Source organism: Diadema setosum, chromosome 14 (genome assembly GCF_964275005.1).
Source record: "Diadema setosum chromosome 14, eeDiaSeto1, whole genome shotgun sequence".
Taxonomy (NCBI): Eukaryota; Metazoa; Echinodermata; class Echinoidea; order Diadematoida; family Diadematidae; genus Diadema; species Diadema setosum.
In genome coordinates this window covers 17,792,493-17,820,481 of record NC_092698.1, presented here as the reverse complement: position 1 = coordinate 17,820,481, position 27,989 = coordinate 17,792,493, and the positions used below count along the sequence as shown (strand labels likewise).

General features: G+C 39.0%; 1 protein-coding gene across 1 annotated transcript; it reads left to right on the top strand.

The window, feature by feature from the left end:
• Nucleotides 1-77: 77 nt before the first annotated feature.
• On the top strand, nucleotides 78-27,989 carry LOC140238180 (uncharacterized). The gene is made up of 3 exons (XM_072318117.1): nucleotides 78-858; nucleotides 13,344-13,542; nucleotides 27,692-27,989. Exons 1-3 carry the CDS (start codon nucleotides 78-80, stop codon nucleotides 27,987-27,989), a joined length of 1,278 nt encoding a protein of 425 aa, XP_072174218.1.

Here is a 27,989-nt window from a genome sequence, read left to right as displayed (position 1 = left end):
GACTTGCAAAGGCCTCTTTTCTCAGGATATTTTGTTATCTTTGGTAGAAAGGGAAGATTGTGTTGACTACAGGCATGATGACGACCGAAGGAGTGCCGGAGCAGCGCTCTGACAACGAATCGGTGGATTATAGCGCTGAGATGTCCGGGGACGACATCGACGAGAGGGCGTCACCGGACTCGTGCCGTGATCAGTTGTCTCCGTCTTCCACGACGTCTCCACTTCATCATCCCCCGCATCACGAGGGTCACAATTTTCACCACTTCCACCACCACCATCATCATCACCACAACAACCACCACTTCGACCACGGTTTGCCAATGGCCAACGCCTCTGTCGTTTTGCCCTCACCCCATCATCACATCATCGACCACCGTCAAGAAAGCCATCAGTCCACGTCATCAACCACCAGATCGTCGTTCTCTATCGCAAACATCCTCAGCGACGGACACACGTCGACGTCGAACTCAAAGACGGATTCTAAACTCGACAACGATAACATTGACTCGAACAATAATAGCAATGTGGAAAGCCGGTTGGACGGGTCGCATAACAAACTGGAGATCGACGACTCCGCCAAAATCACAGATCGGCAGTCGCCAAGCCGCGTCGTCCCAAGACTTGAGAGGGAAGGCCAGGTGGGCGTCGGCCTCGTCAAACCCACAGCGGTCCGGGAAGTTGGACCCGTATCCTCTATGGGGCCGCTTGGGCCCAACGGATGGAACGCGGGCCCATTAGGTTCCCCGCTGGCTGACTACCAGTACCACCTCGGCGTCCCCCACTCGCTCACAGCCGCCGCCGCCACCCCGTGGTCGCCATGGTGTCAGCCCGCTGGTTTCGGACGCCCGCCCGTATCAGGTACGTTCTCCACCTACTCCTTCCTCTACGTGTAATCGTTAATGATCTACTCTTTTTTTTTCCCCCAACATATTACTGCTAAATACTATTTCTACGAAAATTTTAATTACTACATTCTCATTTGTTTATTATGACTCACCTTGGCTGTATCTATGCTACTACATTTGTTACAATTACTGTTATACCTTTCTGCCACCACAAATATTAACTACTACCTACTGTAATGATTCCTGTTAAAATGATACTGTTACGACGACATAAACTAGCAAAACTTTGACTACCATGTAAAAGTGACTGTATTTGTACTGTTACAGTGTACTATTTTTGATATTACTACTAGTATTACTACTACTGCTTAAACTGCTGCTACAATTACATTATCGTTACTTCAATTCCTGTCTCCATTTTACTATACTACAATAACATAAACTACATTACGACCATGTCTGTTACACTTCGTGGAAACATACCGTGTACTATTTTTGATATTACTACTAATATTACTGCTACTCCTTAAACTGCTGCTACAACTATTATCGTTACTTAAATTCCTTTCTCCATTATTACTATGCTACAACAATATTAAATACAGTCTAATAAAAATTGAAAGATAAAAAACAAAATATTAACTACATTACGAGCACGTCTGTTACATTTCGTAGAACCATACCTCTTGCCTCGTCGTTTTGCACCATCACTATTACTCATGCTCTTCTTCGCGAATTGATTTCTCTGTTGCGACTTTGATCAATGATGACACAACTTCTCCGATAGTAATTATCTTGTCGGGTGTTTCATGTATGTGTCACGTCATCTTTGCAGTTCTTGACAGTCATACGTCACAGTCCCAGAACTAAAATTCACACGATGTAACACTGGATGTATTTTGAAATTGGATCCAGTCTGGCACACTTCTGCGAATGGAAAGCTCACAGTGGTGATGCAGCAATGTGCTGTGTAGAATTGCGTGATACCGTGTACTCTTTGAATCTTTTTAAATCTCCCTGAAGTCCTCTTTTCGATGGAAAGAAAAATCCTTTCCTTTGTTTTTTTTTTCCATGAGAATGAAAAATGAGTAATTGAAATGAAGAATAAATGTCCCTTTGTCTCTACTACGATACTTTGAATAAAGTTTATTGTCTATGAGGTTCACTTTTTCGTATCACCTGTAGGAGCTTGGTCCCGCAAGCTGCCATAAGAAGTTACGAAGTTACGAGTATATGAAACTATATTTTTGAAATGAGGAACCACAGATATCATACTCAACTCAAGATTTCAAACATGAAACGTCAACCCTAATAATCTGAGTTGTTGTTGTTGTTGTTGTTGTTGTTGTCGTTGTTCTTGTTGCTGATGTGTTGTCCTACGCATATCTACAGGGCAGTTACCTTGTTTGACACACACATACACAGCTGCATTAATGACAGCAAATAAGGTCGCCATGAAACAGTCATACAGGAGATGAAATGAATGAAACAGAGGCCACAAACTCAAATGGTTGTTACAGATTTAATGAAGGTACACTTTTGGGCCTTCTTGAAGGGTCAAATAGATCATAATCATTGGGTGATTTTCGAACAGGTTCTTGGCAAATTTGATGAAAAATAAAGATATAAAAAGCAGAAAATTTTACCAAGCAATCATACAGATATAACCATCAATTCCGATTCAATTTCCATTCAATTTCAATTCAAACTTTATTTCATTTTTCGAAAAGAACATAAACATTTCACTTTCTTTGGTAACGGAAAATAAGGTTGCGTAATCAAAACAATGTAAATTGAGAAAAATATAATTGTGGAACCTTGGGTAACAAAATTGTAATGAAAATTGACTGACTGAAGTGATAAAGAATTCCAGATGCTCATTCATCGATAAGTAATTTTGCTGCACTCATCTGATGGAAAGCTTCATGGAAATCACAATTAACAATATAATTCCTACGCGACTGTGGTGTTCATAACGTCTTTAATATAAAAAAAGGTAGATCCTTAGTATTTTAGATTGTAGAAAAGCACAAATTGAATTTGTATACTCAGAAATTTCAAATCAAAAGTTTGGGTGTGGGGGACACGTCGCTGTTGTTGCTTTGGATGCCGTTTACGTAATATTTGTTTTGATTGATATAACTGCCAATATTTGACTTAAGAGCCAACGCTTGTTTTTGTTGTTCGGTAAATCTAAATTCACTTCCCACGTGCCAAAGTCATTTTTGTCAACTTTTTGCGCAAGAGAGTGACATTTTTCTTCAACCTTTACTCCACAAATACTGCACGTCTTCATTATTTCCACTTCTGTGAGCAAAAAAAAAAAAGTATATGTGTGTATCTACTAGATACGTCGCTGTTGTTGCTGTGTGTGCCGTTTACGTAATATTGGTTTTGATTCATATGACTGCCAATCTTTGCAACATTTACTCCACAAATACTGCACATGGTCATCATTTACACTTTTGTGAGGAAACAACAACAATTAACAACAACAAAACAGCAATTTGGACTTTTTATGAGTTCCAAATGTAGATTTTTAAGGCCTGTTAAATGGATCCCATGGAAGATCCAAAAATGCAAGATTCTAGCCATTCAAGAATTTTGATATTTGTACATTTTTCGCTTGCACATATGCATTTGAAGAGAGGGACAAGTTCTCATTTTTATATACTTTCTACCTGCCAAATTTCTTTCCAGATTTAACTTTCACTACTAAGCATGCATTGAATCATTTTGTTTGATGCTTTGATTTTTTTATTCATCATTTTATTTATGGATCAGTCAATTTAATCAGTAATGCAATTATCATATGAGTATGTAGGTATCTAACTTCTATGTATTTATAAACAAAAAGTGCTCAGGGTGTCTTATCTATTTTTGAAGAAAAAAAAAAGAAGCCTTCGTCATTCGTCCATACAGGATGCTCAAGGTGGAGTGTCATGTGAATGACGCCATTCAACAATACAACACAATGAAAGTAAGATCGTTGATATTGCATTAATGTCTACTGGAGATTCTGCAACCATTGCAAGTGTCCTTAAGTTCCCCCCCCCCCTCCTCCTCATGACAACTGACTAAAATGGTATTTCTTATAAGTTCAGTTCAGTTCAGTTCAGTTCAGTTTTTATTTCTGCATTTCAAAATCAATACAAATCAAGGAAAGAATATTTCAAAATCAATACAAATAAGTATCTTGTATCAACTATACAACACAATAAAGAAAAATACAGATTTTAAAACAAAAAGACGTCGTCTATATTATGTAGGTTCTTTCCTTCTGGCTTTTTATTTTCTGACCAGATCCTTTGGGCGGTGTGATGGAAAAAAGTTCGCATTTTTTTTTCATTTTTATTCAACTTAATCGGAGAATCTGGGATAAATTTAAATGATCTTCAAACCATTGTGTGGTACTTTCATGTTTTCTAGGGTTCTTCGAAAACCTCACAATGTCATTCAGAGATAATCATGCGTCAAAACTGTCTCACGAACTAACTCAAATCGCTTCCATTTTATAGCACTCTTACTGGGGTTAATCTTTACATACATCTTCACGCAAAACTTGTACTCAGAGGAACAGCACTACAGTAGGAGCCCTGTGACATACTTCTATTATGCCATGATTAAGTGACGGTTCACAAGTGTCCCATGTATCCATGGATTTTCCCTTTTTAATGTGACGTTAAAACCCTCCCCCTTCCAACTCATTATCCATTAACTGTTATCAGGAGCTTGTCTTTATGATGCCTTCCCTTTCCGTTTAAAACCATGGAGCAAGCTTGCCCTGGCACCAGAGACTAACTAATATTCATTATTCATCTCCAAGTTCTCAAGGGAGTCTTAACTGTCATAGATTTTAAAGCCTTCTTGTTCTCCTTTTCTGAAAAGATGGAAGAAGAAAGATGAGTTGGAGGGGGGGGGGCAAACAGAGAAAGAGGAACAAGAAGGGATCGGGGCCGATTAAGCCCCTCCCAGGGTCCGGCTGAATACTACCTTGTGATCTTCTTCTTCTGACCCACTTCGATTAATGTGTCTTGACAGGTAGCCGGCCCTCCAAACCCTTCTCCCCCGCTCCTCTACAAACACTGTTACACGCACCAGTTCACATCGATCAAATACCCACATCGATCACCATCGAAATGAAAAAAAGAAGAAGTAAGTAAAGAAAGAAAGAATGAAAGAAAGCTCGCTTCTCCTATTGATAGTTCTCTGCTTTGAGATACAACACCCGAAGATGATACGAGAGTTACTAGACACCCTTTATTCTCTCCCTTATGAGCGCATTTCTCGCTTTCATCTATGTTTCTCACCGATAACATTCTGTTATATCAGCAACAATGCGACTTATGGATTTTGTCCCGTCTGCCCCGGCTTCGATAGCCGTCCCAAACAAAGCCAGAAAACCTTCAGAATGTTCTAAAAGTTTTAATTCATGTCACGTCGATACTTCAAACGGGACAATGGGGCAGGCATTGATCGAGTAACATTATATAGCATCCTAAAACATACTGTCAATAGAGCGGAAAAACACGTATACTCTTGTCGGGTGAAAAAAATGCAAATGGACGAGAAACGGGGACGCTCTGAAAGTTCTAAAGGATACGACGTTGAAGATCACGACTTGCCACCCAAACACACTCCCACTTTTGCTCTAATCCGCGCAAAGTGGGCCACTAACATAGGTGTCTTAATCACAATTTAGCTCGCTAATGGTCCAGTTATGTTTGTGTTAGTGCAATCGTTTCGGTGACTGGTTTACGTCAAAGCCTGCTCTACTGTCTATTAATAATTCAAATGGCGGCCTTGTTGTTCTCTTATACTCGACCACTGAAGCCGGGCTAACGTTTTATTGAATAGCAAAGGGAAGCGCGCTGATCGCCTTTGACTGACAATAAAGGCTTAGTCGGATTACTTGTACAGTTATTGATATATGCCAGACACTTTAATCTGATGTCCCCTGAATGGTCCGGCGAGGGGTTTTTGTTTGCGTCGAAGGTTTTTAAGAGTGTTTTGCTTGCGAAGCTGGTACTGGAACTAATAGAAGAGCAGGGGTTAGACAATAGCGGTGAGCATTCGTTTCGATTGCAGGTTGTTGGGAGCCGGACTGTCACAAGGCCAACGTGAATTTCCTTTCAAAGTCTTCTTTGTTTCACGCCATAGAAAGAGAGAAGAAGGCAGAGAGACAGAGAGAGAAAAAGAAAATGTCGAAGGCAGCCTTTAAGTCGATGTCAGACCAAACGAACATTAACATTAATTATTAGTTTGGGACTAGCTGCGTGTCCTCGGCTACGTTTAATCCCACCTTTGGAATAAATGGTTTTGTTATAGGGGACGATCAATACCTCCATGGGCTTATTATTTAGTTTTCCTCTTCAGGGACCGTAATAATAATGAACTGAAATCGCACTCTGGTTAATTCTTTAGAAAGAGGACTCGATAAACAAACATCCCATGCATACCTTTCTCGATGAGGACAATCGACGTAAGATGATCTGTTATCGGATATCATTCAAAATTTAAACACTCTTGAGGACAAACTCGTCATCGAGATTCTTGCCAACAATCAGGGTGATATCATAATGATTTATTTCGCAACACAACAGGACAACTATTCACAGACATGATAAATATTTTTTCTCCTTTTCTAGTGGCACAGAATAAAGCAAGAATTGATTCGGATCTAACGGAGAAGAACGAAAGCGCACTTATCATCCGACCCTCAGACACCGGGTTCTGATTATGAACACACAAGCATCTGAATACAATACGTGTTCACACAACCATTCTTTTTCAATGCGACTCGATTCGATTCTTTGGTGCGTACATCACCTTTTGAAAAATCTAAAACATAACATAACACCCATAGTTTTCAATATCAGACGATTTACCTAAACCAGTTGTAAACGTATTTCAACGTTCAGAGAAATAACAGTGATATAATATGTTCTTGCTCTTAAACATTTTCCCTTTCTCGACTTGGTTCGATTTAATAAAATAATCTTCAGCTTCATAAGGATTGTACTTTTGGTTTGAAATTTTAAAACAACTCACCGGTGTCAAAATAAACTTTTACCCTTTCGATGGTCAGCGCTAAAGACATCAGACTCGAAATTGTGTGAGCAATTTCTCACCAAAGGGTTCATGTTTATATGCCAAAGTTGTGTTTGTAGTTTTGACGACTTTTTCCCCTATAGATCAACGAGAAAATTGGGCACTCACAATACTGATACAACTTTCGAAGTATAATGCCAATAAAGAAATGAATTGGAGCAGAATCTACTCAACTTGTATCTTCAGTAGAATACTACATATTTACAATATAAGGGTCAATTTATATCAAAATTTTAATCTAACTGAAATGCAATGACTTCCTTAAAAGCAAGCTTGTCTAACGTATAGGTTCGGGCAGAGATTGTATTTAATCGTATGCTGTGTATAACAAATTAATGATTAAATCATCATTTTTGCATTGCCAAGTTTATTATAGGTATTGTAAAAGAGGCATGATTACCTATTATGACATTGTCTGTGTCATCCGGTCATGACATGTGTTTTGGTATTTCAATATTTTTTTTTAATTCCCTTCTTTTGTTGAATTTACATACGCTTCCACGAACACACATGTATGATTTTGTATACGTATATGATTATACACAGTTATCTTAAACGATAATATTTTATTATTATTTTATATCTATCTAAAGGGTAGCTTCTTCTGTGCTAGCAACAATTTTCAGGAAGGCCCAGGCATAAGCATTCCGGGCATTGTTCGGCCATTTTTTTTTTTTCAACTGAGTCTAAAGGGATTTTTTTCTTTAATGGATGAATCACCTTGTCCAGTGATGTTCGCATCGGGCAGAATTCGAATCAAGGGCCTTCTGGGGGTATTTCACAAAGGATTTAAGTCAATTTTTAAAGTTAAGATCAACTTTAAATTATGGTATGCCACTGGTTTCCCTATTCAATTTTACCAGCTTTTCATAATCCGCTTTTTGTACATTGTTATCAAAATGTATAGATAAATAAAGTCTTCTGTCAGTTACTTGATTTTGTATATCAATGACTGCTAGAAAACGTTACCCAAAATTTTCATTTTGATTATAGGAAGTTAAGTTAGAAAACCATTGAAGATAAACTCATAATGCCATCATTTATTTTTTTAAGTTGGTCTTAACTTTTAAGATCGACTTACATTTTCGTGTGAAACACTCCTCTCAAATAATGAGTCTGGGGGTATCTTACACTACACCACATTGTTCAGACGCTGTCCAGTTGTGTTCCTTTTGCTTGAAACTTAAAGGTTTGACTAAGTCAAGGAACTGTCTTCTTTTATATACCGTTTCGCGACGTGACATACAACACGGAACTGATCGGACTCAAGTATATCAGGTTGTACACAACAGAATTAATGGAATTTATGAACATTCTAATATTAGGAATCAAAATATTTTAGGACCTCTGTTTGGTTAAAGTAAGCTAATCAAAACATGCCATTATATCATTGGTAGGTTTGCTTGTTTCTTTTGCAGTTTTATGTAAACTTCATTCCACGGGTTTGTTAAAAAAAAAAAAAACTAAACTCTTGTCTTTCATACCCGGATAGTTGAGGAATTAAAGGAGATAAGGGAGTAAAGTTTTAGCCTTTAAACATGATGTATCACTCTCCAATTACGCGTTATGCACATCTTCCATTGCACCACGCTCTTCCTCTCCAAAAAGGATTGGCTACATCCCCACTAATACGTAAGCGATGGCCAAGCAAATCAATTCACCCCGTCTGTTCCTTTTTTTTTTTCGTCTTCTTCTTCCTCCATCTTATGTATGACCAAGCTCAAGTGGCGCACGCGCTCCGCTCAACGCTATTACTTACCTCTGCACGTAAACCGGCGATACGGCTCCGTGTCGCAACCCCCCTGCAGGTATGAGACGGCCCAACACGAGACGAGGGCCAATTATGGAACGTTGATTTGGGCATTGGCCCCTCTCAAAAGACAATCTCTGCAGAGACAAGTGTGACGAGAGAGAGTTATGTTGGTAAAGACGGGACAGTCGATTAAAACAAGTTTAGAATTACTCGCAGCACACAGGATACCTTCGACATTGATCGAAATCATGAGTTGACGTTTCAACGAAGCTACACAGTGTATTTTCCATTCCTGGAGCAGGAAAGGTTAAAGTGTTTTTTTTTTAAATCTCTTTGCATGAAGCAACATCTTGAACAAGAGCAAAAATATACCATGCTTTTGTGGTAGAAAAAGTGATGTGGTATCTATCACAGCTGTAGCAGCAGCAGCAGCGTCAGCAAAACCTGTTTAAAGAAAAGGGGTGATATTAGTGAGATGGAAAATTTTGAAAATGAAGTATAAATACAATAGTAGTACTAGTTTATCTAAGAGAAGTAATTAATAAAGATGAAAAAGGAGACTATAAATACCAAAGGGAGAATGTAAATAACATAGAAGCAGTAGCGATATGTGTGTTTATGACAATCGTAACAAGCTATTTCAATTATTGTTGATTCCACTTTCAGAACTATCAAATGACCTTCATAGTCGTCCTTTTAATTGCAGCAACATTTTTACTTGATATTAGTATATAATATCATTGGTAACAAAAGACCAAACACGAAAACGGCAAAGTGCAAATATCATCCACACTTGAAGATTGTATTTGTGCGTCTTGAAGATGCTGATTTATATTGCGTAGTTTCTATAATAGGAATATACTCAACTGCGCATGGCAATATGATCAAATTAAAAGGACAAACAGATTAATAAACAAATAATATGAATCAATAACTTCTTAACTGAAAAACTTACAATAAATTATGATAAGGAAACAAAATCAAAAGGGACTGATGATAACATAAATCGAATCATAACTCATAAAAGATATTTTGGAAGCCTACAGAAATGTGCTGCAACAAACATGGCTGTGGAAAACTTGTCTGAAATAGATGAGTTTTTTAAAAAAATTTGGAGGGCTGTTAATTTAATGACGCATACCGGATTGAGAGAGGGAGATTATTTCAAAGTTTCTGTTCAGCACTAACAAAAGTAAGGTCTTCTACTGAAGAAACATAAGTCTGAACATGTGAGTAAACACAACAAAGTGTATAATTGTTTTTCCGAAATATTTCCTTAAAAAGATAATATGGCGCTATTGAATGTAAACTTGTCAGAAACAAACTTCCAGAAATGACCCGAAGAGGGGCATTGATGATAAATATAGGTTGTGGTACAGGACGTAGTTAATCAAAGAAAAGAATACACACACTGGTTTGACTCGACCTGTCCGTATAATATGTTGATCCAGGGAAGTGAGATGGGCAATGTTGAATCTTACAGGAGTCGTTCTTAACAAAATGTACAGAGATGAGTTGATTTTAAATGTTTGGGTTTGTTTGTTTTTAAAGAGTTGAACCCAGATCGACGATGTCGACGACGTTAACGACGTCGATGTTATAAAGCTGAGGAATCTATAAGCATACACACACACACACACACACACACACACACACACACACACACAAACAAACAAACAAACCACGCTATGCGACAAGAGGAACCACGCCATCACTAAGCTTAAATCGACGGTAAGCTGTTGATAGTGATTATTTACGACTTTCACATTTTGATGAAAACAAACCGGTTTATTGGCGTATCAATCTAATATTCAAATGGGAGATGCACCTGTGTACAAGAAAGATGATTCTTGACTACTAAATGAGATATGAGACATATATTATATTATCAACTGATGCAAGCACCCTGGATTCCAACTCTTGAAATACATTCAATAGGAACAGGTGAATTGAGAAGCTATGTTCTCAGGGGGAGAATATCCATTGATTTGATTTGATAGCATTAAACTGGCCTGTTGTGGCAATTATTCTAAAAAGGCTACGATAATTAGATGATAATTCTTCGCTCAAAGAAGAAATACACTACTTTTCTCAAGGCAATTAGAGACAGACATACACGGATTCTCCTGGGTTGATACTCCTGACACAGGATTTATGGGCTACTTATGTAGTCTTGTCTATCCTGAAATGCTTTTAAAGATCTGATTAATGGTAGTAAATAGAAGGGACAAATCGATCCTATAAATACCTATTTTCAATGAGTGCCACTTGTTCAAGTGAACAATCAGCCTTTCAGAAGCCCGGTCTGTTGATGTGTGCAACAATAATGGTCACACAAGACGACCAGATATAGGATACAGATGTAAAGGCGCCAGTAATAGTCCCGGATAACTGATTATTTGTTCGGTTTACCCTCCTTTCGTCTTTGTGATCTTATTGACAATTGCTGTGAGTTAGATCCCCGTCCGTACGATAATACCGTACAATACGAATGACTTGTTTCGATCACACCACCACAACTCTTTCGGTGACCTAACTTACTGCAAAACGCATGTTATTGTTGTTGGTGTGAACAGTGCAATCCCTGAGTAATGAGATAAAAAGTGTGTGAAATGAAAAAGAGAGAAAAAATATAGAGAAAGAGAGATGTGAGAATAGGTAAAAACATAAATGGATAGATCGGCTATAAGAGAGAAAGAGGGAGAAAGTTAAGCGAGGGAGAGGGAGAGGGGGGGGGGGGAGAGGATGGTGGGAGAGGGAGAGAGAGATGGGGATCAAATGCTGATCACTGGGCTAATCCGAAGTGAAAACATCGCGTATAAAATGACGATATAGGCGTTCTTTCGAGAAAATATTCTACACATTATGCTGCGCCATTTATCGATCGGTGTCGGGACAGTTACGGCAACGGTGGCGGGCGATCTTCGCACAAGCGGCGATTGCCGTTATCCGCTGAATCCCGTCGCCTATTCATACCCCTTTGCTCTTTACAAAACTTTAACTGACATTATGGAGACTGCACGCTACTGTTTCGGGTCTTTGGCTTACCATCAACTCCCCACCCCCCCCCCCCTCCCGTCCTTTTGTCGCTACAATTTCCATTACGCCCCATCAATTTCATAAATAGCTATATGAATTAACGTTACACGTCTTAAAAGTAATGAGGCGCGCTTGGTTCGATAAAGAACGGTAAAATGCGGCGTTTGCTTTGAAAGAATTTACAAAAAAGAACAAGATAAAATACTTGAAGCAAACTTCCCCCTGATCATTAAAAGCCCCACAAAGTCACTTAGCGTAATACTATTTTTCAGCACGTCCAGTCATGCCAATTCAGGGTATTTGCAATGACAAATAGCGCGTTTACTAATGTGCAGAACAATGATGATCTTTTAGCGGACGCCTCCTTCTTCTCCCTCCCTCATCGTCCCCGTTGGAGAGGACGCACCGAGGCGTGATTGTTCGAGTCCCACCACTTAGAGGATGACTTTTAAGAAGTCAGACGTTTGAATGACATGCCTCGACTTCGTGCAGGTGCTAGTCAAGCTGAAAACACGGTGCTCTTAAACGCCCATCCGTGCTTAGCTTCTTGGCAACCTTTTTTCCGATGCGCCGAATTCACGGCTTTGACACATTAAGACAAGATTCGACCTGTACAATACCATGCTTAAATAGTTTGTGCTGAGGGTACGTACCGTCAAAACAGAAATATTCATCAAAGTTATTCAGTGAAAATTAAAACTAGAATCAGTGAAAGAAAGAGAACGAAAGGATCACCTATGTAGGGATCGCCTTACATAGTTATGGATTCACGGTAAGAGAGCAAATCGCCTAAATATTACATATTAATTACTGACAACGGTTACAATTAAAATGTTGTTAATGGAAACATCAATAACATGATAATAGCGATAATATCAATAAGAAGAAAGTAATAACAATTACATATACAGCATTCTTTTTAGTGTCAGCTCTGTTTATCTTTTCTATATTATCACACAGACACAGACACATTTTCGAGGACATAAAAGGTATACAAACAACCAGCACAAACACGTGTATGTGTACTAGGAAAAAATGGCCAAGTACTGCCTTTGGATATGATGGAAAGGAATATGATATAGTTTAAAGCTGCAAATTCTATGCATCTATAGGCGGAGAGGGAAAAGGTCAGGTATCTGGTGCATGTCAAATCTTGTCGAGGAAAGTTGTGCAAGGCATAACCGCAATCTGATGCTATCCTGCACACATAGTTGCACCTCCCATATTTCATGTTTTGTTTGTTTGTTTGTTTGTTTGTTTGTTTGTTTGTTTGTTTTTATCTGTGAATGATATAAAAACCTCAAGATGCCTGATATTGCAGTTCCATATTGCGGGGGGGGGGGGAGGGAGGGGGAGGAGGAGATAGATCGCGCGTTTAATATCATAGTACATCGCATTTTCTTGAGAACCCTCAAACACAACTTTTGTAGTGGTAAGAAGAAAGCAGTTTGCAGCGGTATTAAATAGAAAATTTATGAGTCTTGCATTAAGATTCCTTAGAGGGTTGACATGGATGAGCTTTTTTTTTTAAACATTTACACCAGACTGAAAGGAAAACCTCTTTATCTATTTTTTTTTTCTCTATTCTTTGCTAGGCCCGAAGCCAGTCGGCAGGCGGCCTAGAAAACCTGGCGTCGACCGCAAGCCGCGTCAGGCCTACTCGTCGAAACAGTTAGAACGGCTGGAGGAAGAGTTTAAGGCCGACAAGTACCTGAGCGTCAGCAAGCGGTTGGAGTTGAGCATGGCGCTCAACCTGACGGAGACCCAGATCAAGACGTGGTTCCAGAACAGGAGGTGAGTCAAAGTGACACCGCAACAACCGTAACTAGGACTCTTCTTCTGGTACCATTGGAGGAAGGGTGTGGGGGAGGGGAGAGTGCAGGGAAGGTCAACTACCTTAAAAAAAAAACAACTAAAACGAAGGAGGAAAAGAGTCCTCAATCATTAGTTCATTGTATTACAGCTTCAGTAGACAGACATAAATTCGTTTTGATAAAGGATTTATTGAACTGTGCTCTCGAATACTTAGATAGATAGATAGATAGATAGATAGATAGATAGATAGATAGATAGATAGATAGATAGACAGATAGATAGATGTAGATATAGATGTTTGTGTATACTAGTTTATATTTTAGACTAAACGTTGTTTTTCCTCTGGAGGAATGCGTTTAGTTATGTTAATCCATGTATATCTGCATGATATTCCAATGTATGAAGTATACAAACAACATATTCTAAGTTTGTACAATATCTCCCAGTATATATTTAGTGCCACCGGGCTGAGTCGTATGTCTAATAAAAATCACATGGAAATGAAATTGATTTATCCAAATCACCAGTTACTTATAGTGCATTTTCGCACAATATCAGACAAGCTGAATGATTATACAAGGTTCGTCCAAATCGGACATGAAATAAGAAAATAATGGTATTTTGAAGTTTTGGATGTTTTCACTGAATGCATCGTGTCGACACCGCACAACAATCACACTGGTTTGCATACACAAAAGATATAATTTAAATCACGTTTTTGGTCAATGGTTTAAAATTTTCGACGTCTTTCTCCCTTGTGGTCATCGTCGCCAGGTTATGACAAGACCATCGTAACTTGATACTACGGATTCATCTCATTCTTATCAATTTAGGTTCCGTGACATATGCTACTGCCACAATATTGCTCCCATGAAACATCTACACGCTAAGCCAAACATAAATTCTACCAAAAAAAAAACAAAACAAAACAAAAAAACATAATACAGTGGCCTAGCGGTAACCATGATCTCCATATCAAACTAAACCTAAAACAGGCCTATCACAAACCTAACCCAACTCTTAAGTCCTTGGAGCAAATTAGACCGGATAAATAGTCGCAGGAGCAAAATGTCGTGTCATCAATCAATTTCATGTAAGAAAAAAAAAGAAAGATAAATTTGGTGAAGACTTGTGACACGGTGTTGGCAATGGATGATCTGTGTGCTAGTGTACAAACATGAGAAACTTTGAAATTCCATGAATTTCTTGTTTTAAATCCGACTTTGACGAACACTCTGCCATTCAGTCCATCGAACTTTAAGACACTTTCAGACACTTTAGCCAACATGAACATGACTGCACTTAACGGTCATGCTAATTCGGCATCACGTCCATATGCATTCTATCCTTATGGTAACGTATTGGTGGACAGTGATGAAACCATGCAGAAAGTTTCGCAGGGCAATAGTAGGATGTTTGCCATGAAAACTTATACACAGATATACGTATCGAATGTCATACAGGCGGATATACGATATGAAATCAAAATCATGTTGGCATTTTACATTAAAAAATTAATAACTGACGATAAACAAATGAACAGTGTGACATCTCTTTCACTTAGCGATAGTTACAAAACAACCAGATAATATCATTATGTTAATGTTTCCTGTATAGTCCTTTTTTTTTAATCTCAGAACCCGTAACTTAAATGAATATTAAAGGCGTAATTTACCATTTGCAGATGAAACAAAAACCACCATTGCCATTAGTGCTTTGAAATAGTGCTAAAATGTGAGTTAGGGAGAGAAACAACCACTGTAAAAATTTGAATCCATATAATTGCTGTTAAGTATTGTTAGATACACAAAATGTGAACAATAATTATAATAAGAATGCTTCCAGACTGAACCTTCTACAGTTATGGTTTATTGAGGAAAATACTGATATCTCCTCATATTTTATGCTTTATTGCGAAAATTTTATATGGAAGGATGTTTTGTGATACAACAGACCTACACGTATGCATCAAATGTGATATCTTGAACATTTTTAAAATCACTGCTCCCAAAGGTAAACTGGACCTTTAATGTATGATAGTAGTAAATGAAAAATCAAAATGATGCATAAAACAACTTCTTTTGAAGTTACCAAAGTCTTGGGCGAATGCCGAAGTCTCCATTTCGTTTTGGACGGCAAGCTCGCAAAGCAAACCTGACAAACCACGTGACCTGCAAGACCGGTGTTTTTGCCGAATTTCCCACTCTTCATTTTCTAATCAAGTGGAGATGACCCCCAAGTGAATGCCCTTGCCACCCGATCGAAACGTTCCCGTCCTTCTGTCCCTTTTTCTCTGTTTTATTTTTGCTGCCAAGATTGCGCGAAATAAAGCCAAATTTTCCCTCCTTGCAGAAAACAAAACAGGAGGTAGATGAGTTTCGAATGACGCAGAAAACTATCGAATTGCTTTCCGATAGTCCGGGCCCTACGGTTGGATCCACCGTCAGCCAACACACTTCAAGCGGAAATGCCTCTATGGTGTCTCAAAAGCGTCGTCTTACTTTCCGTTTTCCCCCTTTTTTCCCCTCCTTACTGGTTATTTCTTTTCTCATATGCTTCTTTGTTTTGTTTTTGTCTCGTGTTTGTTCTTCATTTTTCTCTTGCCGACGGTGTCGGCTACAAGATTGCGTACATGATCACGAGGCTTATATCAGTTCCAACATTGTTATGTATTTTGCTTTGCTTTGTTCTGTTTGTTTGTTTCATTGTTTTTCACAATCGACAAACTATTCGGACGTGCTATCATCCCTCCAAGTCTCAAATCCTGTAAAGAATATCATGACATGATGTAGGGCAAATATCTTCCAATAGATAAATCTTTTATATACCTCCTCTCTCTTTCATTCTGTATCTCTTTCTTTTCTTTTTTTTTTTTTTTTGAAGTACTTTTGATTGAAGTAGGCTCCGATCAATCGTTATTGTCATTTTTATTCATGAGTGTTGTGTTTTGGAGAACACTTAAAAGGGTCTTCTTCTCTTTCCGAGAAACTCCTTTCTTTTCCAAGTTTACTTCTCTCCTTGACGCTTCCTCTGACAATGTTTGACATGGTCAAGGTGAGGTTGTCAATAATTTCTGACAAGTATGATCTTCACAAGGTTTACTTTCCTGCTAATCTTCATCAAAGCAGTCCACAGTGGATGGGAGATTGAAAGGGAAGGTATGATTCTGATTGGGTCCAATCTTTGATTCTTGATTCATGCTGCTTAATTCCGCGTTCCAAAAATCTCGACAATATTTTTCTTTCTTCTCCTTTTTTTTTTTTGGGGGGGGGGGCTGAAAAAAATTCTAGAATTTGTTTATTGTCCTTACATGAGCTAATCTTTACATTTCCATTATATATCTAATTATTCATTCATCTTTAGGAGGATTTCAGGAAAAAAAAGAATAATTCCCAGAGCATTATCGTTTTATTAAGACAACTTGTACTGTCTAAAATGTTACAAAATCTCAAAGTTATTACTGCACAGATTCCTCAGCTGATTCTGTATGTGTATTTTCCCTTCATTTTTTCCACTTTTTTCTCCCTGGCGGCGCAATGGCAAGGTCCTCGTCGATCGCCAAGATGATATTCTGCAACCAGCTAAACTAATTATCCATTTTACATAATCGCCATAAACTTGCCCCATCGGGAATGCCGAGTGAACGGGGGTCAATTGAAGAGTTGTTGCGCATCACGATGAGTCTTTCGATGCCAGTTTGAGAAAAAAAAAAACACCCAAAACAAACAAACAAAAAAAAACTTTGACCGTTGCAAGTGCGTGCGTGCGTAGGCCACCAAAGACAAAGATTACATAGGACAAGAAGACAAGTAACGTACATATTATATAAATGGGGAAAGACAAATGCCGCTCTTCACGATCGATTCAAGGCGACGCCGCCTCCGTTGAATTCAGTGCGCAGCTGTCACTCGCCTCTGTGCACCTCTAATGCGTTCCCCGCGCGCACAAATACACCTTCACATCTATAAATATATATATAAAAATGTCTAGTCTCTACAGCTAGACCCACGTCCTCTGGCAGTGCTAACAAAATACACCAACGTAACAACTCTTGTGTATGTAGGAATGTTGTGGAGCGTCAGCTAGCTTGTCAAACCTGAACACACCGATACTTCACGGGGTCTGAGAGAGACAAGACAACGTCTAAACGCGGCATTCTTGCACTAAAACCGACTGACTTTTTGTCGCATAACCGCACGGCACTGTTACGCCTCGGCTGCTCGTAGATTGGCAAATCGGATCAATTATTGCGCACCTTGGAAACCGCGCGAGAGTGGTGTAACCAATTAAATTCATTTTAAGATCTCGCCTTTTGTACGGCTTGGTCGACAAATTGGCGGTAATGAGTTTCAGGGGGAATTCTTAACGAGCCGTCTGCGGTTATTTCGTTCCGTTTGGGAAAGAGCATCGGGTTCGGCATGAAGAAATCCTTTAATAAATCAGAAACGCCACTCATCAGGCGTATGGAAAATCGATGTCGGTTTAGAGAGCCTCAGTCGATGTGCTGTGCGCGCAGCCCAACGATTTGCGCATGCCGAAGAAGCTATTTTGCATACAAAACATTTCTGCTACTCCAGAAATAAATGTTTATCAGTAATTTTGCGTGCGTTTCATTCCAGTATTTCACTTTACAAGCAAGCGTTTGTCTGAAAGAGGGCACCCGGAAGACCCATTATATAGTTTATGGGGATCTCAGTATCTTGTAGAGGACGGATTAATGTCATTAAGTGGTTATGGTATGGTAGTATCAGTGAGGCGGGAGAGATCCACTTTCCTGTATAGTACTTTTTTCTTTCTTTCTTTTTTAAACGGGGAGGGGAGAAATCTAAAACACTCTTGTGTTGTTGTTTTTTTCCTGCATGCCTTTCCTTGAAGCGACGGAAGTAGCGCCATGTACCTTGTCGGCACACGTAAGACTAGCACTAAGGCAGCAGGTTGCAAGCTGCATTTTCCACGTCACACTCTGTCACGCCATCGAGTGCATTTTTCTTTCTTTCGTACTCACTCTCTATTTTTTTTTTTTCTTCACTGGTCCCTGATTGGCGTCAGGTTATTTCGCTGCGAACCCACAAGAATCAATGTTTGCCCGCGCGCACTTTTCCCTCCGAAAAATCTATACTTAATGCAATTTACAGGATGATTATTGCAATTATTCCAAATATCTTCAAGGCTTAAATAGTCACTATTTGATCTCAAATGGTAATTCTTCACTCTGCAATCATCATTCGATTCCCGGAGAGGAAGAAAGAGAGAATAAAAACGGTATTGACCGCCGACAGCCGGAGATATGCGAAATTGAAATATCCTCCCATGCCCCTTTGTAAAGGACGTGTTTTGCTAAAACCCACAATGCATTTCGGCGGGAGAGTTTATGCCTTGCTGCGGGGATGAAGAGAGAGAGAGAGGGGGGGGGGGAGGAGGAGGGGATTTTCTGAAATGGATTTATATTACTGCTCAATCAAACTTCTCCACAATGGAAATGAATGCCTTATTAATTAAGTCTTTACAGATATGCAAACTTTACCACTGGAATAAGGGCAACGAGTGAGAGAGAGAGAGAGAGAGAGAGAGAGAAAGGGGGGGGGGGATGGGGGAGAGAGCCGCTGGTTTTGTGAGGTTTTGCGCGAACGGCGCTGACGTGAAGGGTATTGGTGATTGCATTGATTTGACGCTGGGCGATACTCCCCCTGGGTGCAGCGAAATTGAAAGGAATTGAATGACGCGCTTGAGGGATACCGTGGTCTTTTCAGCCACCAACGAGCGGCAAAATGCGTCTTGAGCCATCATTCAAATTCTATTAGGTGATGCGATCTTGTAAGCATTCTTTTTTTCTTATCATTATTACTCTACATCCTGCATTCAAATATCATTTGATGTTCCCTGGTGGGCTAAATAATAGATCCTTCTAACAAAATATCTAGTCGATATCTTGTTACATTGTCCAACGGAAGACAAACGAAAAAGCTCAGAAAACCCTCAAAAAACTACTGTTATCAAAAGTGTGTAATCTATATATATATATATACAAATATATATATATATATATATATACAAATATATATATATATATATATATATATATATATATATATATATGCATGTATATCATAACTACTACTGAGAATTAGATGTAACATAGAAAAAAATAGTCATTTTCAATCAAAGTGAAACAATGATCATAAAATGATAATGAATACAATAACTTCTGAAAAAAAAAAGTTAAAGAGGGAGAGGGGAGGATAGAGTGCCCTTCTCAACTTAAAGATGGTCAACGTGAGGCGGAAATCATAACCAATGAACCGAAAGATCACTCTATAGAATCATAGAATTCAGTGATATTAACACACTACAACAAATTTGAATGGCATAATGAGATACATAGATCATTTGTATGGTATACATCCGTTAAGTATTCTTTAAGGAGTATGGGATCTTATTCTATATCGAACTCTCGGGTAGCGAAGAAAGTGAAAAAAAAAATCCTGCTCAACCCTTTCTGTGCCAATAAGTTGAATATACACAAATTTCATACACTTACATATGAACAGAGAATTTATGTTGCACTTGGAGGGTTAAAAGAGTTCTGTCAAACGCACAAAGTACTGGTAGTTAACAAGTTAGATAAGATAATCGTGATATACACTTATCCAGAGCTTTGATGTATATGATACAAGGCACGCGATGCCTTTAATGAGACATTTTACACCCCTGTCAGGGTCGCTACATTCATATCTACTGGCGAAAATTGACCCCGCACTGTACTACCTGCAGCACTGTACAGAACACGGCAGATGCTTGTGTGTCATATATCCCCTCATATATATATATATATATATATATATATATATATATATATATATATATATATATATATATATATATATATATATATATATATATATAATATATATATATATATATATATATATATATATATATATATATATATACTGTATATATATATGTATATATATATATATATATATCCCCCCTCTCTCTCTTCTCTCCTTTTCACCCTCTAATATCCCTCACGCGCATGCGCACAATCACACAAACACACAAATAGTCTATTTTTCTCTGTCTCTTTTACATATTCCTATCTTTATTGTTAACCTCTCTCTATCTTTCTTTCTATCTCTATGTTTCTTTGATTTATTTTCTTCAACATAATTTCATATATAAATCTTTTTTTTTTCCAGTAATATCACAGATAAAAAAAATACACGGGTTACAATGTACATGATACATGTCTCTCTTGTCTTGTTTTCCCTTTTCTTTGTTGCTGTCAAATCTTGCACTTCAAACAAGTTTTACACACTAATTCCTCTACACCGCCTCTCTCTCCCTTCTCTCTCTCCCTTTCTTACTTTCTTTTAATGTTTCATTGGGACCATTGGAGCTCCCCTTCCCTTCTTCATCCAGCGAACAGAAGAACTATGTCAAACCAAATTCTACCACCTAACCACTTTCCTCTCATTATATTTTTCCCGTTACTAGTGCTTGGTATTAATGCCTCCATTGATTTCCTTATCTCTCTCATAATTCCAATAACTCTCTCTCCCTCTCTATCTATCTATCTATCTATCTATCTATCTATCTATCTATCTATCTATCTATCTATCTATCTCTCCCTTTTACTGGGAGCTTCCTAGATCATTCATGAGCCAATCTTAATAAAATGGCCATTTGGTTTCTAACCCCATCATTCTATGCTATTGTCTCGTCCACACTCATGGGTGAGATATGGATGGCTTGCGGCCATTTTCGGAAAGTGTTAAAAACCAAGTCCGAGCAATTAGCAGTTTGCCGCCGAGTTTTGCTCTAATGCACAGCCCGCCGGGCATGGATTGCTAGGACGCAACCTTTACCCGTTACAAAAAAAGTGGATATTCCGCCGTAGTTAATTCTCTCTCAAAGAATGTCCTTGTAGCGTGGTTGTAGAAGTTTCAAATTTCACTTAAAAGGAGAATATAAATTCATTTCATTTCCCCCCACTCTTGTTATTGATTTGCGTGCACGATAATCGTTAATGCACTGGTGTTTTCAGTAATGCCGTGCTTTAATAGCTTCAATCAAGCACGTCTTTTTATGTTCCTCCATTTCCCTTTATGGTACCGCCATCCTTCGATCTCACTACATTTCACAGACATTTTCAAGACATTTGTGCAGTTTCCCAATATTCCACTGGTTCAAATTATTACTGCTATGCGCGTCATAAACAGACATTTTATGCAAGCAGGCGGATATATGATATGTTGGGAAAAACAAAACAGAACAACTTTAAGAATCCTCCAGATTTTGAAAAAGTATTGATGAGGATTACTTTATAGCATCCCAAGATTGCAATTCCTTTCTTGAAGGCAGGGGCAAAGAACAATGGAAGTTTAAGCAGGCTTTGGCAAATGTTGAGTTGCCTGTGACCCTCTAGCAGCATCGTGGTAACGCGTTAAGACAAACTAAGTTATGTTTTGCGTTTGCTTGTTTTTTTTTTTTTCTACCAAGAGTACGATTTCCATATGTGATTTTCGTATCGTAACCATACATGCATACACGAGAAAAAAAAAATCCACACACACAATCTGTTGGATGTGGTTTACCAACAAAACATCACAGTTAAAGCACATCTCTATGACAAGCGATGACTTTTCTCATTCCTATATATACTCTGTGGTTCGTATCATCTCAGCTCTTGTGGCCTTTTCGGGCATGCATACTACACCTAGAATGCGGTGAAAGATTAATGATTAAAACCTTGCATAGATCAGAAACGATTTGAATAGATAGAAATGTAAACGAAGGTTGGAAATCTTAAAAAAGAAGACCTCATTTTTTTTTTTGTCATTCACAATGTTTCTCGAAATAGAGCGAATATTAGCATCGTGTCTTTGTCTCTAAAATCTAAAGTTTCTTTGGCACGTGCCGTTGTAATATTGATATGTTTACAGCTAAGAGAGAAACACGCGGGGAAAAATATACCCATACTCTTCGATTGTCTTTGCCTCGTGTAATTAAAGTCAAAGGGGGCGGTGCCATGACATGTGTCTTTTGACGTGAATAGATTGAGCTGTAATAGCTTGTAGCGAAAATAAAGACCCGAAAACATCTCGTTACTTTACATTTTTTATCGATTTTTTTGTCTCCCCGTTCGTCGGTATGCTCGTCATAAAAACTTCGTACGTGAGAGGCGCAGAACAGATATTGTGCAAATCAGTCACGTGGAAGATAGTGCCACCCCCCCCCCCCCCATTGCGCCATGGTGAAGACAGAAGATATGCCCTTATAGTACGTCGGAAGGGGGGGGGGGACAGGGTACAAGTATCACAAGTGCCATTCTACCTATATATCTCAATTTTACAAGCTCGTACGAACATGATAGACCAAATCCACACGCGGGTAAAATTTCAAACTGCAACGTGTCTGGCGGCAATGGCCAGCATAGGGGGGATATCGAACATTCCCCGATAGTGGGAAAGAAGACCAAAAAAAAAAGTATCCCGTAATTTTTCTTATTATTGTCGTAAGAAAGTGGAAAGGAAAAACTACCGGTACTCCTCCGGTCGGTTGGAATTAATATCAACTCGTCAAAACACAGGAGTATCTCCGGGCAGCGGGATTGTATAAATCTTATTGCCGTGTGCGGCAACTGTAAGCGGATCGCGGTGCTTTCCCGGAGCGTGGCTCGGGCGCACAGACTTGTTGGGGTCTCCCGAGCGCTCCACCACCGATTCGGTTTAACTTCGGACGAGCGGGTATTACAAGTCGGCCACGCAGTGTTAGGCAAGGGAGGCTCGTGGCGTGAAAGGTCCCGTGATCGGATTCCGCAACCTCGTCTCCGGGAAAGAGTACGGTGTTTATCTTGCGAATGTGCCGACAAAATAGGCCAGCCTCAAAGCTTAGGTAGGAAGACTGGCGACTCGGCAGAAGCCTCGCAGGTGTAAGATCAGGAGATAGCTTTTTTTTTCAAGTGACAGCTCTCTCGACACGTGGTAGTAGTACAAGACAACGATCAAAATCTCTGCCACCACGAGTAAAACAACTGCAGTAGCAAGAACAAGACACGTGTCAGCATTCCTTTTGTGCGTGTTTTTTTTATTTGTTTGTTTGTTTGATTTTTTTTTGTCTGTTTGTTTGTTTGTTTGTTTGTTTGTTTTTCATTTTTAAGCATGTAACTACACATATACCGGTCTGGTCGAAGCTTTCTTATAGTTGTTTGTTACTATTCATTTTTTTTTTTTTTTTTTGATCTGCAGCCTATTTGTACCCTTTCACCAGATCAAACAAAACAAAACAAAACAAAACAAAAATAGTATGTAAGCACGACTTTGATATCTTATAAGAGATAATAACACGTAGGAATGTGCGAAAAGCGAAATGCCACTACACATTCGAGTTGACTTCACTTCAGAAAGTAAAGTAAAACACATAGAAGAGTAGAAGACTCCTTGACAAAAGAAAACACTGAGACTTTAAGTTTTACATGTTTTCACACAAAAAAATTGACAAGAGCAATTCTGCAAATTTATAGTCAGCAAAAATAATGTCGTACCATGATAAGACTCCTTTACATGAGCACACAAATCTTTATTAAAGTTCTCTTCAAAGTGAAATTCGGCTGACTAATGCGATTACATTCTTGACATTAGATGAATGCAGAGCCGTTATAACTTAGCCACTGTCATGACTGTGATCCAAAGGGAGGAATACAGCTATACTAACTGACTGATAAAAACAAATTAGAGTGTATATATTTACTTTTCTTGCACACATATCAGTTTGAGTGAGGAAATATCAGAGCAGCGTTACTTTTATATGCTATTTGCATTGACATCGCCAGCAGTTGATGTTAATATTAATATCACAATTTCGAAAGAACACTTTTAACTTTTCAATTCAGATATTTTCTTCTTCTTCTTCTCTCTTCTCCTTTTTACTTTCAATATTAACTCTGCCATACCTTAATGTTGTTTCTCTCCTCCTTATAAAGTCAACCTGAACGATGAGGGGCGTTCCACTGTGTTAATGTGTGTTTATAAAAACAGATAATGTATATATATATATATATATATATATATATATATATACATCTTTCATACATATACTCTTATTTATATTTTATATACAAGATGCTTAATAGATTTGGAAAAGAGGGAGAAAAACCTTAGTCATGTAAGAGATGCAACAAAAATACCTAGTTATACAAAGTGTTCTAGATGAAAAAAGTGAGAAAAAACGGGAAGAATCATGCGTATTTACATGTAGATATAATCATGTATGATAATTATCTCTATCTGCACCGTAAAGAAAACGACGCTTGGGTGGTCAAGCCTTGATGGACAAGGGATTATGATGTCTCCTCCGAAAGGGAAACGTTGCTTCTGGATCAAAGGTCGAGAGAGGTCAGCGATTTGCGGGTGGAAAACGCGCAGTTTGGCGCACGACTCGGGTTACGCGATTATCGACTCGCGGTTGCATCGTCCGAGGGCTTCTGAACGGGGGTATAGACATGTTCAGGACAGCGGCGGAGCACCGTCAAGTCGTGGCGGCCCTGTCGCGCTAAGAAAACCCGGCATGCAATATTGGCACACGGCAGCACGCGGAGCCGCCGTGTCTAAGCCGCCAGCGGGGAAGCCCTCTTTTCCGCGCCGATCAATGCCCTGTATGCCCACTGGCTACTCATCAGATAAGCACGTGAACTTTCCCGCCACTACACTGGGGAAACAACCGTTTAAATCTCAAAAAGGTACCTGCATTATGCGCCATCTTCCTCGCACAGTGCTCACCCGACTTGATGTGACGATAATTTTTACGAAACAGATGCTCGCGAGTTCGGGCTGCACCTTCCATCTATACGTCAGCAGCGCGAATTCACCAAATCAACCAATCGCGGTCCTCGAAAGGTGCGATGGCGTGCATGTACTCTTTGAATCGTTGTGCAGCGGCGAGAAATCGAACTTCACGTCACCTGACCCCCGTAACTCGGTCCCAAAGCCAGTGTTTTCTCGAACATCACTCGCTGCAGAGCCCCCTTCGCTTCGACGTGGCGCCATGTGCAATAAACGGGTCTTTCATTATCGCATTCAATTTGTAGCTGCCGCAGTCGAAGGTATAGCGGAGATAAAATTTGGGTCAAGTTATCAAAACAGTCGTTACGCCGGCTATTTGAGAAGACACGCGATACAACGGCTTTACCTCTACACGTCTCTTGATTACTTTAATGATTTGTGCATCTTGTTACACCGTCGAATCAATTCTTTTCTCCTTCAACCTGTCTTAAACAATGTCACGTTTGCAGCTAAATGAGGAAGTGCTGCGTGTTTACATAACGTTTTCTTTGTTGTTTTAGCAATATTTTTGTTTTTAAGATGCCTCTTAGCACCTCTACTGTGCCGGGGGAAAAATCACTAGCACGCGATTGAAATAGGACAGGCATTTTCGAAAGAACTAGGCATATTAATTCATAAAAAGCGACTAAAAAGACCTCTTGCCGCATTACATCATACAAACACGAGACATCATAAACGTTATGAAATGAAGATCTAGAAGTCTATATACACAAAAAGTGCACTTCTAGGATTTCGACGATTCGCCTTTTCACAAAATATAGGGCTCTATGAACATTGTTCAATTGCCGGAAAGTGCGCACACAAAGAATAAGCCACAAAAAAAAAAATGTAAATAAATGAATAAGTTAATAAATGAATATGTATATACGTATTATAATAAAACAAACCGGATATATAAGGATAAAGGATAAGGATTGCGCATGTGCCAAGACAAAGTAATGAGTATACATACATTATGATAGCCCATGATATAATATAATATAATATAATATAATGCAATATGATATAATATAATATAATGTAATATAATTATACATATGTATATACGACAGAAAGAGAGAGAGAGAGAGAGAGAGGAAAAGAGGGAGAGAGAGAAAAAAGGGATGGAAATAAAAAAGAATATTTAAGTGCTCTGAAAAAGATATTCAGAGAATCAGTATAGAAGAGAGCGCTTTTCTCACTTCATGAAGTCATAAAGATGCTTTATGTCAAAATGGAATCCAAAGTAGATGTGGACATACTACGGAGAAAGACAGTCTTACAGAATGTTTGCCTTTCTTCATTGTTTCCCCTTGTATGGTGTAGATGGTGATGAAAAGTAATTGCCGTGGTAGTTACACTGCAAAAACATCGATGTTAGATTTAACACCACGGGTATTAAATCTAACACCGATCAAGTGTCAATAGAGGACCACACCCACAGGTGTAGAAAGTATGTTGTGATGGTTTTGAAAAGTGTTCACCTGGCACTTCATTGTGTTAATTTGACACTGCGCTGGTGTTGATTCAACAATGACACCGCATGGTGTTCATTTGATATTGCTGGTGTTAATGTCAATGGTATAACACCCGCCCAGCTTCAATAGGAGACCACACCAACTGGTGTTACTGTGGTGTAAATGTGTTCACACCCTTTTTTTTTTTAAATCAAGTACTTTATCGGAAAATTCTTGATCGTCTTGTTGAAGTTCAAAATCATCAAGAAGTGCAGTAACTAAGAAACTATTCAAAAAACAATTTTATATTTTGAAATGACACCCGGAGGTGTTGATCTAACACCACAAAATTTAATGAGCACCGTTAATTTGACACCAGCTCGGTGTTGCATATTTAACAACGGACTTTTTGCAGTGTAAGATTGTAATAATATGCAGTATAAATACCAGCATAAGTACCAGCATTAGTAGTGTATAGTTGTAGTCGCATCAGGGAACTAAAGGAGTGGTGGGATAATAGTGTAGTAGTAATAGAGCTGTTAGTATAACTGCAGTATAGTTGTCATTCTCAGTGTTATGATTAGTTTATCAGTGTTGCGCTTGCAATTTTCACTCTCATCTCTATTACTCTCATCGTGGATACAGTCGTGATCGGAATAGTCATCGGAAATCATTAATATTCACTGGTTTGTTTTTTTTTCCTCATGGGCGTTAGACAAAAAAAAAAATGCGTGAAGAAAAAATAAACCTGAACGAATGTTATTAATGCAAAAATAAGCGTGTTTCTTTTTTTAATCCAATTTGTCATCTAACGTTATGTTTCTTCTTCTCTTCTTTTCGCTATTCCAGAACTAAGTGGAAAAAACAGATGATGGCCCGTCTCAAGATGGCCCACCGCCAGGGCCTCTGGGCGTCGCCGTTCATGCCGACCTGGTTTGGCTCGGCCCTGGCCTCTTACCCTGCGGCGGCTGCTGCGGCAACGTACGGCTCCTTCCTCGCGGCTCCTCGGCCCGTCCTACCCGGCACGTCGGCCCCGCAGGCCATGCACGGAGGGTTGCCCCATCCACCAACCTTAGCCGCCCCCACCCCACTACACATCGCCACTTCTGTCGCCTCACCGAGAAGCCTGCTAGCACCACAGCAGTAA